At 47.2% G+C, this 17,629-nt stretch overlaps 2 protein-coding genes across 4 annotated transcripts in view; one reads left to right on the top strand and one right to left on the bottom strand.

The window, feature by feature from the left end:
• The window catches only part of NAALADL1 (N-acetylated alpha-linked acidic dipeptidase like 1), an 88,465-nt gene extending 84,317 nt beyond the window's left edge, over positions 1 to 4,148 (top strand). Inside the window, exon 19 of the mRNA XM_075326779.1 lies at positions 3,155 to 4,148. Coding sequence (XP_075182894.1) covers positions 3,155 to 3,338 — 184 coding nt within the window. The 3' untranslated portion in view covers positions 3,339 to 4,148. The remainder of the gene's footprint in view (positions 1 to 3,154) is intronic.
• A 1,808-nt stretch (positions 4,149 to 5,956) lies between these two features.
• The window catches only part of SNX15 (sorting nexin 15), a 35,841-nt gene continuing 24,168 nt past the window's right edge, over positions 5,957 to 17,629 (bottom strand). The window contains exons 7-9 of one of the 3 annotated variants that reach the window (XM_075326776.1): positions 16,303 to 16,530; positions 6,884 to 7,009; positions 5,957 to 6,731 (exon numbers count right to left, since the gene is read on the bottom strand). In XM_075326776.1, the coding sequence (XP_075182891.1) occupies positions 6,903 to 7,009; positions 16,303 to 16,530 (335 nt within the window). In that variant the 3' untranslated portion in view covers positions 5,957 to 6,731; positions 6,884 to 6,902. Of the gene's footprint in view, positions 7,010 to 16,302; positions 16,531 to 17,629 lie in introns of all 3 variants that reach the window. The other 2 variants (XM_075326775.1, XM_075326777.1) reach the window with 2 other exon arrangements.

Below are 17,629 nucleotides of genomic sequence, written 5' to 3'. Positions count from 1 at the left end.
CAGGATCAGAATCCTGAGCCGCTACTTCCGCCTCATTACACAGAGAGTCCTTCTGCTAGGACCCTGATGAAACCGAGGGCCGCTCATAGTGAGCCCGCTTAGGCTGTCTGGGACTGACGTCTGTGCAGAGCCGTGACTCTGGGATGCGTGTGACATTCCCGGAGCTGTTAGTTGTTCACACTGAGGGGGGCCATGGATCAATGATTCAACAGTGCCCATGTTGTGAGAGACATGTCCGGACTGCTAGGCTTCTAGTATCATAGCCATAGTCTCAGAAAATCTGTCAGTAAATACTGCAGACACCGTCCTCATCCTCTGGCCATTAGCAGAGACTCCGGCTGAGTTGGATATAATGGGGGTCTATGTAACCTGCCGGCCGTATAGCCGTACATGCTGTACCGGCTGCATAGAAAAACATGTGGTTCTGCACCTTTGTTTTACACAGAGAATATGCTGATAACTCCTCCGCACAATCCAGGAGGGTATATACAACGTGCGACCAAACAGTGCAATGTATATAGTACAAGCATATCTATAAGTGCACTTCTGCACTAGTGGGGTTAGCACCACAGGTGCTGCTTAACGCCTGTTGCAGCGATTGTGTGACTATCAGAATGCCAGGGTCTTCCACACTTGTCTCTGTATCGTACAGAAACTGACACTAATGGCTGCCGGCGTCCTTGTAGAGAAGGAAGCCGTGGGCGTGCCTGAGAAAGTGCGGGAATCCGGTTTCACAGTGCACACAGTGAGAGGGGTGGAGTATGCAAAACATACTCCAGCTCTCAGCGCTGCTGTGCTATGCAGCGTCACGCCCCTACCCTGACTGTCAGGCCTGTGGGCGGTAACGAAGGGAGACTAGGCCCAGAAGCCGGGGACTCGAGTTAATAAGCGCGGCCGGCATATCAGTGCTGGCCGGCGCGGAAGTCCCCGGCGCACCACAAATCCCAGCGGCGCCTTAAATAAAAATGGCAGCGGCGGTTAGCGCAGTAGTCACCCAATACACTAACACACCCAGCAACGCTGTGGTGTGCGATGGCACTAGTGCGGACAGCGCCGCTGTCCCTGGCGCACTAACACACCCAGCAGTGCTGCCGTGTGTCTGCGCGGTCCCCACAGGGACACAGAGTACCTCCATGTAGCAGGGCCATGTCCCTGAAGATACTCCGCTCCATGTCCAGCAGATACCAGGGGCTGTGGATGGAGCACGGTCTCAGTGCCTGGAGACCGATAGAATCCCACTTCACCCAGAGCCCTGTAAAAAAGGGATGGGGAAGGAAGCAGCATGTGGGCTCCAGCCTCCGTACCCGCAATGGGTACCTCAACCTTAACAAACACCTCCGACATGAAGTGGGGTGAGAAGGGAGCATGCTGGGAGCCCTGTATGGGCCCTCTTTTCTTCCATCCGACATAGTCAGCAGCTGCTGCTGACTAAACAGTGGAGCTATGCGTGGATGTGTTGCCTCCTTCGCACAAAGCACAAAACTGGTGAGCCAGTGATCCCACTGGGGGTGTATAGCCAGAAGGGGAGGGGCCTTACACTTTTAAGTGTAATACTTTGTGTGGCCTCCGGAGGCAATAGCTATACACCCCAATTGTCTGGGTCTCCCAATTAGGAGCGAAAAAGAAAAGTTTCTTTCGGGATATTCAGGAGGGTCAGGGCATAATTTACCACTTTTAAAGTGCACTAATCACCAGGATTGTCCTATATAACCTAAAGCCAGTGCTATACTGGTGCTATCAGGCTGATTCTATATATACCTATAGTTGTCTGCTCGAATATATAGGTTTTGAAACACAAGAAAGTAAAGCTTGTAAAATCAGCAGTTTGTTGAGTGGCAGCAGCTCATAAGCAACGGGGGGAGGGGATAACTATGAATACCCACCCCAGCTTATGTTAATTCTATTATACAATCATTTTAGTTTGTGACTAACAGGGCCTGTGCTGATGTCATACTCATGTGACCAGAAGGGGTGGGGCCTCAGCCAACAGAAAAAGTTGCTTCCTCGTATCAGCTACAATAACGGAGGCCCCGCCGCTTCTGGTCACATGGGTATGACATCAGCACAGGTCATGTTAGTCACAAACTAAAACGATTGTATAATAGAACTAGCTGTAGTACCCGGGCGTTGCCTGGGATAGTAACTGTCTCTCTGTTTCTCTCCCAGTCTCTGTCTGTCTGTCTATGTCTCCTTCTGTCTCTATCTCAATTTGTCTCTCTCTCTCTTTCCCAGGTGTCTCTTTCTCCGTCTGCCTGAATGTCTCTTTCCCAGGTGTGTCTCTGTCTGTCTCTTTCCCCTGTCTTGGTCTGTCTCTCTTTCCCTGTCTGTCTGCCTCTTTGTCTGTCTGTCTATCCGTCTCCCCACCGATATCATATTACCTCACACATAAAGCTTATTACTATGAATGTCTTTGGTTGCAATAGGAACGAATCAGAGCTGCCATTAATAACCTGTGGCTTCCAGCTCCATTGACTTTAATAGAGGCAGTTTTTTTTGGAGAGTAACTGTAAAGCATGGGATTAAATTTTCCCATCAAAACATAGTCTATGACGTTCCCTGAGTCACATGAGGCGTCTGTGCAAAAGTTCGTGATTGTAAATGTGACGGTGAGGATTCCTTTAGCGGACATACACACATACATATGCTAATCTTATATATAAAGCTGAGTGTAAGTAACAGGGGATGATAGAACTATGAATACCCACCCCAGTTATCAGCTGCTGCAGCTGCTGTCACTTAACAAGCTGATGCTTTTATAAACTTTACTTTCTTGTGTTTCAAAACCTAAACATCCGAGCTGACCACTAATGGATTGTATAGACTCAGCCTGATAGTGCCAGTATAGCACTGGCTTTTGGGTATATATACGAAAATCCTGGTGATTGTCTCCCTTTAAGAATGCAGCATGGGTGCCGTGAAAGTGGTGGGATTAGCTTACACACTAAAAAACTGGCGACAGATTCCTTTTAGCATTGGCTGTATGGCCAGCAAAAGAAAAAAAAAAAGGGGGGGGGGACACAAATGGGGCTAATTTTGTGATGTGTGAAATGTTTCCCCTCTCTTGAATCCTTTTTGAGATGCTACTTCTAGGTCAGAATATGCTCTATGAATGCTATAATTCACTTTCTTACATCTTTCTCCTTCATCCCTGCAGTCACGTGATCCAGGCATCCCGAAGTTCCAGCGTGGTCACCTTCCCAGGGATCGCAGACGCCTACGCCAATGCAATTTCTACCGGGCTTAAAAAGGACTGGGATCTTGTCCACCACCATATCACGGTGGCCGCCACGGCTGTGGATAATGCTGCATCAACTCTGGAAACCGCAGCATCCATTTAATAATAGGACCATGCGGCATTAATTTATATCCCTACCGCTCTCCTGTGGTTTTCTACCGCAGAATCATTGGAAGTCTAGTATGGATAGTCTACACTATAGTCCTATGTATGGCTGCTCTGGGATGTACAGTGATGACCAGCACTCGGGATCAGAGGGTTCATGCTGCTTTTGGGGATGATTTTGATGAACTAATGCAACAGTTTGGCTGTATGACTCCCATATATCTGCAATTGAATCCTATTGAAAATATATTGCGGCAGATCTGTTCTGTTAATGTTATTAATGTTGCGTCAAAATTTTGATTAAATTAATTTAGATGCTTTTTGAAGAAAAAAAAAAACAAAACCCATCAACACGTTTGTTGGCATCTTCTATAAGGGTAGAAAAAAATAAATAAATAATAATAATAATAATAATAATAATTATTAAAAAAAATATATATATAAGGCCTCGACTTTGGCAAGTTATCAGAAGCGCCAGACTTGTTAGGCTGTGTGCACACAGTGCGTTTTTATTGCATTTTTTTTATGCATGCAAATCCTTATACCAGCAAAGTCAATGACAATCTTGAACTGTACTGTAGTTTTTTTTTTCCTTGAGGATTTGGTGCTGAAAATAATTACAGCGTGTCAATTGTTTCAGCGTTTTTCATCATTGAAAGCAATGAAAAACACATAAAAAACAAGCCTTTTCCCTGCCAAATGATGCAGAAATTTCTACAACCAAATAGTCAACATGGCCATCCATTGACATGTTTAAGTGTGTCTCATGCATAAAACATTGTTCTTCTGTATGTAAAAATGAACACGTTAATTAAAAGGAATCTGGTCAGCAGGTTTTTGCTATGTAATCCGACAGCTGCAGGACATAGGGTCAAAGACCCAGATTCCTGGGAAGTGTCACTTATTAGGTTTTGCTCTGTAGTTTCAATACAATCAGTGTTTTCTCAGCAGGAGATTATCACTGTAAAACCAGAACTCATGTGCAGGGCAGTCAAGCTAATCTGTGTTACCCCTCCCCCAACACCAATTGGCAGCTTGCCGACAATGTATACAGGAAGCTGCAGGTCAGTGGTTGTTGTACGGCATTATACACAGCTCAGCTTTCTGACCACTGCTACATCTACAACAGACAAAACAAGGATTCTTTTAAAACTGCATCCATCAGCCCAGTAAGTGATACATCACTGGAATCAGGGTCTTTATGCTTACATCATGCTACTCTGATTACATAAAGAAAAACCTGCTGACATTCCCTTTAACATTGATGAGTGTTCTGTCCATGTATGGTCTATTTTCCACCCAGTCAGCCCACGAACAGATTATATGTTTGCATGATCACACCCTAGTGGGGTTTAATGCGGTTTTCCTAGAATAGATCATCAATGTTTGGAGACACTATTTATTCTCTGGGTGTTGGACCCCTACGGATGACATATCCTAAGGACCGATTACGAAGGGATCAGTAAGCAATGATGTTCCCACTGCATAACAGAAGACTTGGAAGCAGACAACTCACATGATCACTATTACTTGGGCAGTAGCATATGGTCAATAGTGGCAGACCACGCGGCCACTATGGGGCCCGGTGAATCAGAATGGGCCCAGTGCCAGCATCGGGCACACCGCCCTCTCCACCAGAAATTGAACATTCAACTGTATCGGCATTGGGGAAAGCAATGATGAAAGCGGGATCGCTCTGCTCCCTCCTCCATCATTCTCCTGCTGGGTCTGCTTTCTGACATTTCAGCATCGTGGGAAGCGATGACATCACTACTGCGTGCCCGCTGTGCCGAGATGAGCAGAGCCGCAGGACACACGCTGAGGGGACTGGAGCAGCGGGGGAAAGAGCTGAGGGGAGTATTTTAAATTTTATAATTTTAAAATTAGTGAGTATACTGGTGGAGGATTATGGGGTGCATAATGCCAATAGGAGGACTATGGGGTGCATTATGCCACTAGGAGGACTATGCGGGTGCATTATACCATTTGGAGGACTATGCGGCTGCATTATTCTATATAGAGGACAATAGGGTGTGCATTATACTATTTGGAGGACTACAGGGGCATTATAATATATGGAGGACTAGGGGGGGGAGCATTTTAATATATGGATGACTTTGGGGGGGTGCATTATACTATATATAGGACTAAAATATGATATACGTATATAGCATTATAATATATGGAAGGTTATGGGGGGCATTAAGTATATGAAGGACTATAGGGGATGTATTATAATATATGGAGTGCTTTATAGGGCCCATTATTCTACATGGAGGATCATGGGGATGCATTATACTACTGTATATGAAAGGCAATGTGGGGCCCAATATACTGTAGGGAGGGCTATGGGGAGTGGACCTGAACATCTGTGGGTAAGGGGGACTATATGGGGCCAATTATAATATACAGAAGGCTATGTGGTGGCCATGTTAATAAGAGGGCTATGTGGAGGCATAGTATTTGCAGTCCTATCTGTGGGCCATTATACTATCTGGAGGGCTATAAGAGATCCTTTATAATATATATATATATATATATATATATATATATATATATATATATATATATATATATATATATATATATATATATATATATATATATATATATATATTATATATATAGGGCTAATTGAGGTCTGGTTTGGGGACATTACACAGTGTGAAGTGGTGTAGGGGCCAGTATACTGCATGGAGAACTGTGTGTGTGTGTGTGTGTGTGATACTGTGTTAGGTGTTGGGGGGGGGGGGTCACCATACTTTGCTGGGGTAGCTGAGGGGGGGTACAGTAGGGTCATCATACTGTGGGTGTGGAGGAATTTATTGTGGGGGGCATCACACTGTTTGTTGGGCACTTTTGTTGTCATCACACTTTATGGGTGTAATAAAAGGGGAATCTAGCAGCTTTAATAGTAGGGCGGGGCCCAATTAGATCTTTTGCAATGGGGCCCCATGATTTCTATGTACGCCCCTGTACATTGTGCTATCTACAGTAAATCAGAAAACAGTTCAGCATGACAAAGATATCACATGACACTAAGGAATAATGGGAAATATTCATTTTTCTTCTACAATGAAGCAGCGATACGTTGTTCCAACCGCTCATACCAAGTCAGGTGCATGCATGAAATCGCTATACATACATACATACATACATACATACATACATACTATATATATATATATATTTATATATTTTAGATATTCATAAGATGACTCCGGGTGTAATATGAGAGTTGCATTTTGTACTTTTATCACTTGGTTTCAGCCACTTTGAACAGCATCTTCCAGTTATGATGCAAAAAGGGTTAACAAAAAAATAAAAAAAATCAAGTCATATGTGAGACTAGCCTTCCATTATCAGCAGCGATGTCCAAGAGTTTTTCTGACTGTAAAGTGAAGACAATGGAGAAGAAAAATGAAGTAATGAAATCACTTGGTTCTAGACTCCTCTGGAGCGAGATCCTTTGTTCTAGTTCTTGGCAATTCTAAATTTTTAAATAAAATATTGTTAAAAAAAAAAAAGTCACTTTTTTTGTACCAGATCCAGGGATTATAGGTCACTCCGTGTTCCCACCCATGTGATCCTGAAAAATTTGTTCTGCGTGCTGAAGATATTCTGCCGTTTTGCGCCTTACAACATCACGTCTGTCCGGACAGCGGTCATCTGGAAGAAGCAAATAATACTGAAGTCATACACTGATGTCAATTAAGTAATGGAAGATGCTGGGTCTACTCAGTCAAAAAAGAAGGGAATTTTGTTTACTTACCGTAAATTCCTTTTCTTCTAGCTCCAATTGGGAGACCCAGACAATTGGGTGTATAGCTTATGCCTCCGGAGGTCACACAAAGCATTACACTTAAAAGTGTAACCCCTCCCCTCTGCCTATACACCCTCCCGTGCATCACGGGCTCCTCAGTTTTGGTGCAAAAGCAGGAAGGAGGAAACTTATAAATTGGTCTAAGGTAAATTCAATCCGAAGGATGTTCGGAGAACTGAAAACCATGAACCAAAAGAACCATTCAACATGAACAACATGTGTACACAAAAGAACAAACAGCCCGAAGGGAACAGGGGCGGGTGCTGGGTCTCCCAATTGGAGCTAGAAGAAAAGGAATTTACGGTAAGTAAACAAAATTCCCTTCTTCTTTGTCGCTCCATTGGGAGACCCAGACAATTGGGACGTCCAAAAGCAGTCCCTGGGTGGGTAAAGAATACCCCGGTAATAGAGCCGAAAGACGGCCCCTTCCTACAGGTGGGCAACCGCTGCCTGGAGGACTCGCCTACCTAAGCTGGCATCTGCCGAAGCGTAGGTATGCACCTGATAGTGCTTCGTGAAAGTGTGCAGACTCGACCAGGTAGCCGCCTGACACACCTGCTGAGCCGTAGCCTGGTGCCGCAATGCCCAGGACGCACCCACGGCTCTGGTAGAATGGGCTTTCAGTCCTGAAGGAACCGGAAGGCCAGAAGAACGGTAGGCTTCAAGAATTGGTTCCTTGATCCACCGAGCCAAGGTTGACTTGGAAGCCTGCGACTCTTTACGCTGGCCAGCGACAAGGACAAAGAGCGCATCCGAGCGGCGCAGGGGCGCCGTACGAGAAATGTAGAGCCGGAGTGCTCTCACAAGATCTAACGAGTGCAAATCCTTTTCACATTGGTGAACTGGATGAGGACAAAAAGAAGGTAAGGAGATATCCTGATTGAGATGAAAGGGGGATACCACCTTCGGGAGAAATTCCGGAACCGGACGCAGAACCACCTTGTCCTGGTGAAACACCAGGAAGGGAGCTTTGCATGACAGTGCAGCTAGCTCAGACACTCTGCGAAGTGATGTGACTGCCACTAGGAAGACCACCTTCTGCGAGAGGCGAGAAAGAGAAATATCTCTCATTGGCTCGAAAGGTGGTTTCTGAAGAGCCATTAGCACCCTGTTCAGATCCCAGGGTTCTAGCGGGCGCTTGTAAGGGGGGACTATGTGGCAAACCCCCTGCAGGAACGTGCGTACTTGCGGAAGCCTTGCTAGACGCTTTTGAAAAAATACAGAGAGCGCCGAGACTTGTCCCTTAAGAGAGCCGAGAGACAGCCCCTTTTCCATTCCGGATTGAAGGAAAGACAGAAAAGTGGGCAAGGCAAATGGCCATGGAATAAAACCCTGATCAGAGCACCAGGATAAGAAGATCCTCCACGTCCTGTGGTAGATCTTGGCTGACGTTGGTTTCCTGGCCTGTCTCATAGTGGCAATGACCTCTTGAGATAACCCTGAAGACGCTAGGATCCAGGACTCAATGGCCACACAGTCAGGTTGAGGGCCGCAGAATTCAGATGGAAAAATAGCCCTTGAGACAGCAAGTCTGGTCGGTCTGGTAGTGCCCACGGTTGACCCACCGTGAGATGCCACAGATCCGGGTACCACGACCTCCTTGGCCAGTCTGGGGCGACGAGGAGGGCGCGGCGGCAGACGGACCTGATCTTGCGTAACACTCTGGGCAGCAGTGCCAGAGGGGGAAAGACATAAGGCAGTTGAAACTGCGACCAATCCTGAACTAAGGCGTCTGCCGCCAGAGCTCTGTGATCTTGAGACCGTGCCATGAATGCCGGGACCTTGTTGTTGTGCCGGGACGCCATTAGGTCGACGTCCGGCTTCCCCCAGTGGCAACAGACCTCTTGAAACACGTCCGGGTGAAGAGACCATTCCCCTGCGTCCATGCCCTGGCGACTGAGAAAGTCCGCTTCCCAGTTTTCCACGCCCGGGATGTGAACTGCGGAGATGGTGGAGGCTGTGGCTTCCACCCACAGCAGAATCCGCCGAACTTCCTGGAAGGCTTGCCGACTGCGCGTGCCGCCCTGGTGGTTGATGTATGCCACCGCCGTGGCGTTGTCCGACTGAATTCGGATCTGCCTGCCTTCCAGCCACGGCTGGAACGCCTTCAGGGCTAGATACACTGCCCTTATCTCCAGAACATTGATCTGAAGGGAGGACTCTGGCTGAGTCCAGGTACCCTGAGCCCTGTGGTGGAGGAAGACCGCTCCCCACCCTGACAGACTCGCGTCCGTCGTGACCACAGCCCAGGATGGGGGCAGGAAGGATTTCCCCTTCGACAAAGAAGTGGGAAGAAGCCACCACTGAAGGGATGCCTTGGCTGCCCGAGAAAGGGAGACGTTCCTGTCGAGGGACGTCGATTTCCTGTCCCATTTGCGGAGAATGTCCCATTGAAGAGGACGCAGATGAAACTGTGCAAATGGAACTGCCTCCATTGCTGCCACCATCTTCCCTAGGAAGTGCATGAGACGTCTCAAGGGGTGCGACTGGGCTCGAAGGAGAGATCGCACCCCTGTCTGTAGTGATCGTTGTTTGTCCAGCGGAAGTTTCACTATCGCTGGAAGAGTGTGAAACTCCATCCCGAGATATGTCAGCGATTGTGTCGGTGCCAGTTTTGACTTTGGGAAATTGATGATCCACCCGAACCTCTGGAGTGTCTCCAGAGCAATGTTCAGGCTGTGTTGGCATGCCACCCGAGAGGGGGCCTTGACAAGAAGATCGTCCAAGTAAGGGATCACTGAGTGTCCCTGAGAGTGTAGGGCTGCAACCACTGTTGCCATGACCTTGGTGAAGACCCGTGGGGCTGTTGCCAGGCCGAAAGGCAATGCCACGAACTGAAGGTGTTCGTCCCCGATGGCGAAACGCAGGAAGCGCTGATGCTCTGGTGCAATCGGCACGTGGAGATAAGCATCCTTGATGTCGATTGAGGCTAGGAAGTCTCCTTGGGACATCGAGGCGATGACGGAGCGGAGAGATTCCATCCGGAATCGTCTGGTTTTCACGTGTTTGTTGAGCAGTTTGAGGTCCAGGACGGGACGGAAAGATCCGTCCTTTTTTGGTACGACAAACAAGTTGGAGTAAAAACCGTGACCCCATTGCTGAAGGGGAACGGGGATAACTACTCCTTCTGCCTTCAGAGAGTTCACCGCCTGAAGAAGAGCATCGGCTCGCTCGGGGGGCGGAGATGTTCTGAAGAAACGAATCGGAGGACGAGAATTGAACTCTATCCTGTAACCGTGAGACAGAATGTCTCTCACCCATCGGTCTTGGACATGTGGGAACCAGGCGTCGCAAAAGCGGGAGAGCCTGCCACCGACCGAGGATGCGGTTTGGGGAGTCCGCAAGTCATGAGGAGGCCGCTTTGGGAGCGGTTCCTCCGGCGGTCTTTTTAGGACGTGCCTTAGACCGCCATGAATCAGAGTTCCTCTGATCCTTTTGAGGCCTGTTTGACGAGGAGAATTGAGACCTGCCTGAGGGCCGAAAGGACCGAAACCTCGATTGTACCTTCCGTTGTTGAGGTCTGTTAGGTTTGGACTGGGGTAAGGACGAGTCCTTACCCTTGGATTGTTTAATGATTTCATCCAATTGCTCGCCAAACAGGCGGTCGCCAGAAAACGGCAAACCGGTTAAAAACTTCTTGGAAGCAGAGTCTGCCTTCCATTCACGTAGCCACATGGCCCTGCGGACTGCCACTGAATTGGCGGATGCTACCGCTGTACGGCTCGCAGAGTCTAGTACCGCATTCATGGCGTAGGACGCAAACGCCGACGCCTGAGAGGTTAATGACACAACTTGCGGAGTCGCGGCTCGTGTGAGTGCATTAATCTCAGACTGACAAGCTGAGATAGCTTGTAGTGCCCATACGGCAGCGAATGCTGGAGCAAAGGACGTGCCGATAGCCTCATAGATGGATTTCATCAGGAGCTCTATCTGCCTGTCAGTGGCATCCTTGAGTGATGCACCATCTGCCACTGCAACTATGGATCTGGCCGCCAGTCTAGAGACTGGAGGATCCACCTTGGGACACTGGGCCCAACCCTTGACTACGTCAGGGGGGAAGGGATAACGTGTGTCATGAAGTCGCTTAGTAAAGCGCTTACCCGGAAAAGCTCGGTGCTTCTGGACTGCGTCTTTGAAGTCGGAGTGATCAAGAAACGCACTCCGTGTACGTTTGGGAAACCTAAAATGAAATTTCTCCTGCTGAGAAGCTGACTCCTCAATCGGAAGGGGTGGAGGAGAAAGATCTAACACCTGATTGATTGACGCTATAAGGTCGTTTACCATGGCGTCCCCTTCAGGCGTATCAAGGTTGAGCGCGGCGTCAGGATCAGAGTCCTGATCTGCCGCATCTGCTTCATCCTCCAGAGAGTCCTCATGCTGAGAACCTGAACAGTGTGATGAAGTCGAGGGACGCTCCCAGCGAGCCCGCTTCGTCGGTCTGGGACTGCGGTCCGTGTCGGAGTCCTCCCCGTGGGACCTATGAGTTGACCCAGGAGCTCTCTGCTGCTCCGACCGAGGGGGGCATGGGGGCAATGAATCAACAGTGCCCGGGGCCTTGTGTTACAGGTCTGGACTGCAAAGCTTCCAGTATCCTAGCAGACCATCTATCCATAGACTCAGAAAGTTTGTCAGCAAACACTGCAAACTCTGTCCCTGTCACCTGGACAGTGGGGGCCGGAGGTTCCACCTGGGCCGGGGGTCCCACCAGTGGCTGAGACTCCGGGTGAGTGAGTGTCACAGGGGCCGAGCATTGCACACAATGAGGGTAGGTGGAACCTGCAGGAAGCATTGCCGCACATGAGGTACAGGTTGCAAAGTAAGCCTGTGCTTTGGTACCCTTGCTTTTTGCAGACGACATGCTGTTTCTCCTCTTAGAATAATCAGTGAGGGTATATAGCCAAACGCTAACAGTGAGGCCGTACAGAGTAAATGTATACACTATAAGCATAGAAATATACAATTCGGCACCCAGGGGGACCAGCACCTGGTAACAGGTGCGGCTTACCGACCGCTCCCAGCGGTTGTGTGACCACCAGATCCCTGCCTGGGCCTCCCAGAGCTGTGGAGCTCAGTTGTCTCCCCTCTGAAGTTCTCCAGCGTCTTGTAGCAATGGCTGCCGGCGTTCAGAGAGGAGGAGGGGGCCGTGGGCGTGCCTGTAAAAGTGCGGGAATCTGGTGCCCCACGGTGCTCAGTGAGGGGGGAGGAGGATACAAAGTATGCTCCTGCCCTCAGCGCTGACGTCCAGTGCAGCGTCCCGCCCTTACCCCTGACTGGCAGGCCCGGGGGCGGGAATATGTGGCACTAGGCCGCAAAAGCCGGGGACTAAATTTATAAGCGCGGCCGGCAAACAAGCGCGGCCAGCGCGGTAGTCCCGGCGCACTAACACACCCAGCAGCTGCTGCAGTGTCTATTATCCAGGCGCACTATGCGCCGTCCCCAAGGGGACACAGAGTACCTCAGAGTCGCAGGGCCTTGTCCCTGATGATACCCGGCTCCTGTCCAGCAGATTCCCCCAGGGGCTGCGGAGGGAGCGCGGTCCCAGCGCCTGGTGACCGGTCAGGATCCCACTTCACCCAGAGCCCCTAAGGGATGGGGAAGGAAAACAGCATGTGGCTCCTGCCTATGTACCCACAATGGGTACCTCAACCTTAACAGCACCACCGACCCGAGTGGGGTGAGAAGGGAGCATGCTGGGGGCCCTGTATGGGCCCACTTTTCTTCCATCCGATATAGTCAGCAGCTGCTGCTGACTAAAATGTGGAGCTTGCGTGGATGTGTGCCTCCTTCCACAAAGCAATAAAACTGAGGAGCCCGTGATGCACGGGGGGGTGTATAGGCAGAGGGGAGGGGTTTACACTTTTAAGTGTAATGCTTTGTGTGACTTCCGGAGGCATAAGCTATACACCCAATTGTCTGGGTCTCCCAAGGGAGCGACAAAGAAATACCAAAATGATAATACTTACCCCCCTCCGGATACAGCGCCGACTCTGTGCCGCTGCTCAGGCTCAGGACTTAGTGTTTCAGTTGCAGTGATATCATGTTGCAGCGCACATCACCATTGCAGACAACCCCTGAGGTCTGCAGTAGACAGCACAAGCCACTGAGCTAAGTGATTGGCTGCAGCGGTGATGTGAGCTGCCAACGTGACGTCAACACTGCTGCCTATACACAAAAAGGAGCAGTATGGAGGCAGGGCTGGACCAGGGAGTGCGAGTATTATCTAATAATAATTTTTACTTCTATAGCACCAACATATTCCGCAGCGCTTTAGAATTCAGAGGGGACATGTACAGACAATATGAAACAATACAAAATAAAAAAAAAAAAAAAAAAAAAAAAATCAGATATCAAGAGGAGTGAGGGCCGTGCTCGTAAGCTTACAGTCTATGAGGAAATAGGGGAGACACAAAAGGTGAATGTGGGGGGGGGGGGGGAGCTTGTCATATATGCTCCATCCATCAATGTAATAAAACCAGCTGCGTGGACTGGTCACCAGCCAGAATTTATACATACAAAGTGTACAAGAGTACATGAAGAGGAAGGAACCAGAAGGACAAGGGGACAAGAATTAGAAGTAAATTTTATGAAGGGCAAAATGGGACTAGATTAGATGAGGGAGGTGAGGCACTGGCGGGCATACCGCCGGTGTAGCCGGTGCAGTGGCACAAGGGCCTCGAGGTCCTGAAAACATATGGGGATTATTATGTGATTTTACTATTTTACATGACAGGCAACGTTTTTCTAAATGTGGAAGACCCCTTTAAATAGTTGAACGAGACATATATGATCCTATATAATTATTTACAAAAATAATAAAGATCACATAAATCCCAATAGTAAATGGCATTTAGCATCAGTGGTCTCAAGTCTCAGAAGGGTGGATTTAAAGGGACCTTTCTTTTGATGATAGTCACAGCCTTGTTGAGACTATTAGGTGAATTTTACATGAATGGGTGTAAATCCTGCCCTGACTGCAAGTCTGATCACCTAAACCAACAGGATCATGGGTTCTTCTGATGACAAGACCCAAGGTTGTGTCAGGAATTGCATCTCTATTAACCTCATATGAAATTGGCCTTAAAAGGTGCCCATGAGATAAAAACCGGCTAAACTAGCACAGAGGATTTGAACAGGATTGTCTGAATCCAACAAACTAATGTCAAATGACAGGAAAAAAAAAAAATAAAATGATGAGGGAACGTAAAGATCAATTTGCCTGTTTCTTGGATTTCAAGGGATATAAGCAGGGGCTCACTTGTTTATGGGAGTAGCGAGCAATATCCATCAGTTTGTTCAGACATTTGCTCTCTTTCTTCTAAGAGACAAAAAAAAACCCAAAAACCATGACCTAGATCAATCAGTATGTGGGATCAGATTTTCAACCATTTTTGGTCCATGTGTCAGTTTTTAATATCAGGGTTTGTTTAGTTCTTTTACAATCCCCCCCCCCCCAAAAAAAATAAAAAAAATAAAATAAAAAATGTTGGGAGTGTTAAGCATCTCCCATCACACATTCAGTGAAAAATGGGAAACTGCGACAGAACGTGTATGTGAAAAGACATGTCTGAGTGAGGCCTAATTTATACGGCTAGTTTTAGTCTTGTAGATTCCTACATCTCTGTAATTATTATTATTGAACAACCTTTAGCTCAATCTTGAGCCATGACGTTTTGATGGATGTACGTTCTGTAGGAAAATCAATCTTGTGAAGCTTAGATAGGTCCACCAGGGTCTTCTCTGCTGTTATCTTGATAGTATCAAGCCATCTGGTTGCTGGTCTTCCTCTTCGCCTTGTTCCTTCTATTCCTCCCACCATGGTGTTCTTCTCCGGTGCTTGCTCTCTTCGTATGAAGCCTCTAAAGTAGTCAAGTATCTTGGTGATCCTTGCTTCGATTGACATGTCTGGCTTGATTTGTTCCAAAATTGATTTGTTTGTTCTTCTTGCCATCCATGGTATTAGGAACATCCTTTGCCAACACCACATTTCGAAGGTGTTGATTCTTCTGTCTTGTTTCTTGATTGCCCAGGTTTCACATCCATACATTAGTACAGATAAGACCAAACTATGTACAAGCCGCATCTTCGTCACCAGTGACATGTTCTTTGATTTTAGGACCTTGTCCAGTGACTTTGTTGATTTACCCATAGCTATTCTCCTGTTGACTCAATGTCGTTGCTGAATCTTGATTGATCATTGATCCGGGTAGGTTGAAGTTTTTTAGAATTTCCAGTTTGTCACCGTCCATCTCAGACGTGTCCCATTCGTACCTGGCAGTAGTCAATATCTTTGTCTTCTTTGTATTGAGTAGAAGTCCCATATTCAAGCGTTCCATCTTGACACTCCGTAATAAGTCCTTCATACCACCTAGACTTGCTGCTATCAATGTTGTACCACCTATGTATTTAGAATTGTTGATGGATCTGCCCAGCAATTTTGCTTCCTTCTTTTTCGACTAGTCCAGCTTTCCTGAAAATAGCTTCTGCATATAAATTGAAGAGAAATGGTGACAGGATCCCACTTTGTCCAACGCCTCGCTCTACAATGAACAATGCCAGGTCACCATGTTCTGTTCAGACTGTTTCTTGGTCGACGTAAAGGATCCTGATGAGGCCGATCAGATGGTTCCTTCAATTCTATAATACATTGTAGAATTCCGGTACTACTTAGGCCTCATTCAGACGTCTGTTTTTACCATTCAAGTTTTATCCATGTTTTTCAGAGATGGCACTTCTACCCAGTATATATGGGGTTGTTCACATATCTGAGGTTTTTTTTCTTGCTGATCGAATGGTCCGCATCAAGTCAAAAGATAACAATTACCCATACACATCTAAGGGCTCATTCGGAGACCCATGAAAATAGGTCATTGTACAGACCACCAGGCACAAACTGACCTTAGAAGCTGTTGCGTTCAAGTCTGGAGTCAGTGCACAGATTTTCACGGATGTCTGAATGAGCCCTAAGAGTCCGTGAAAAAAAAACCAACAAAAAAACCCTAAAAAAATATGAAAAAAATTGGATACTACCCAGATCAAACATTGAAGAAAATCTGATGCAAAACACTGATGAAAACTGATACTTTTTTTGCGCACAAAAAAAAAATTACTGTTGTGTTAATGAAGCCTTATCCATAGTCACCTTTCACTCCTTTTAATAAAATGTCCACAGCGTTTCTGAAGAGCCTGAATGCTTCTGCGTAGTCTCCCGCTGACTCTCTCTCCATTGCTTCCTGGACTTCAGCGGTAGCTTCTGAAAGGTACAATGCTCCGTCTTCTTCACCAAGAGGAATGGTGGGTGCCAGCTCCTCTACCTCACACCGCAGAGACAGCAGATTCAGAGAGGACTCAGTCTCCAGCGATGCAACGTCTGCAGATACAACCACACAGGCACATTGTATAATCACATGTAACAGTATTGTCATGAGTATGTGTATCTTGCTTGGGGAAGACCCCAGGTGAATCTGGCATCAGAAGGTCACAGCGCCTCGCTGCTGGCCGGTCCACTACTGTTCTTTAATAACATCTCTTTCCTTGTGGTGCTGGAAGGGTTAAGCACCCTTTCCTGCCTTGCTGCATGCTTTAGCTATCAATCTCAGGTGTGGCTCTTTGAGATCACTGCCCTTCCCATTTAAGTAATCTGATCTGATCACATGATGCCTGTGATAGAAACTGAATCCTCATTTCTATGTGGTCCATTTTGAAAGCAGCATGCTCTGGAGAAAGTTTGTCGTGTTCTGTGTAGCAGAGGTGTTTGCTGTACTGAAGCCGTCTGAAATGTCTTCCTTGCATGTCTATTTCCCCTGTTTCTATTCCTTCCCTTGTCGCTCGCTATTGAAGTGGTGAGTCTAGTGATCTCGTCGGCCTGCTCTCTAGGCAGGGTGAGTTTAGGGCTAGCTGACGGTCTAAGGTATCCTATCCTGCTTGCCGACAAGTTGAAGGAACCTGTATAGGGACGCTAGGGAGCTCAGGTAACAGCGTGAGGTTAGTTCAGGAGGTGCGCCCTCACCCCTCTCCCTAGTGGCAGGGACCTCTGTTGTATGGTGACCCCTGTGTGTTGTAACATCTTCTGGGTTTATACTAGGTACTAGGTAAATCCCACTAGTCACGTGTCTGACAAGTATATAGGGATACAGTGATTTAACCTATGTGACTAGACACTATGGGTAATTAATTTAAAGGTGTTGTCCACTACTTGGGCAACCCCTTCTTAATCTTCATTGCTGGAAGAGTACCTTTATGTGATGTGGTTATATATATTTTGGTCTGTACTCCAATCTATCTATCTATTTATTGGAGTACAAACCAAAAGTTTGGACACACCTTCTCACGACTGAAAATTGTAGATTCACATTGAAGACATCAAAACTATGAATTAACACATATGGAATAAAATACTTAACGAAAAAGTGTGAAACAACTGAAAATATGTCTTATATTCTAAGTTTTTCAAAGTAGCCACCTTTTGC

This window comes from Anomaloglossus baeobatrachus, chromosome 10 (assembly GCF_048569485.1).
Source record: "Anomaloglossus baeobatrachus isolate aAnoBae1 chromosome 10, aAnoBae1.hap1, whole genome shotgun sequence".
Lineage (NCBI taxonomy): Eukaryota > Metazoa > Chordata > Amphibia > Anura > Aromobatidae > Anomaloglossus > Anomaloglossus baeobatrachus.
Note: the sequence above shows the minus strand (reverse complement) of the source record. Positions and strands in the feature narration are given on the sequence as shown.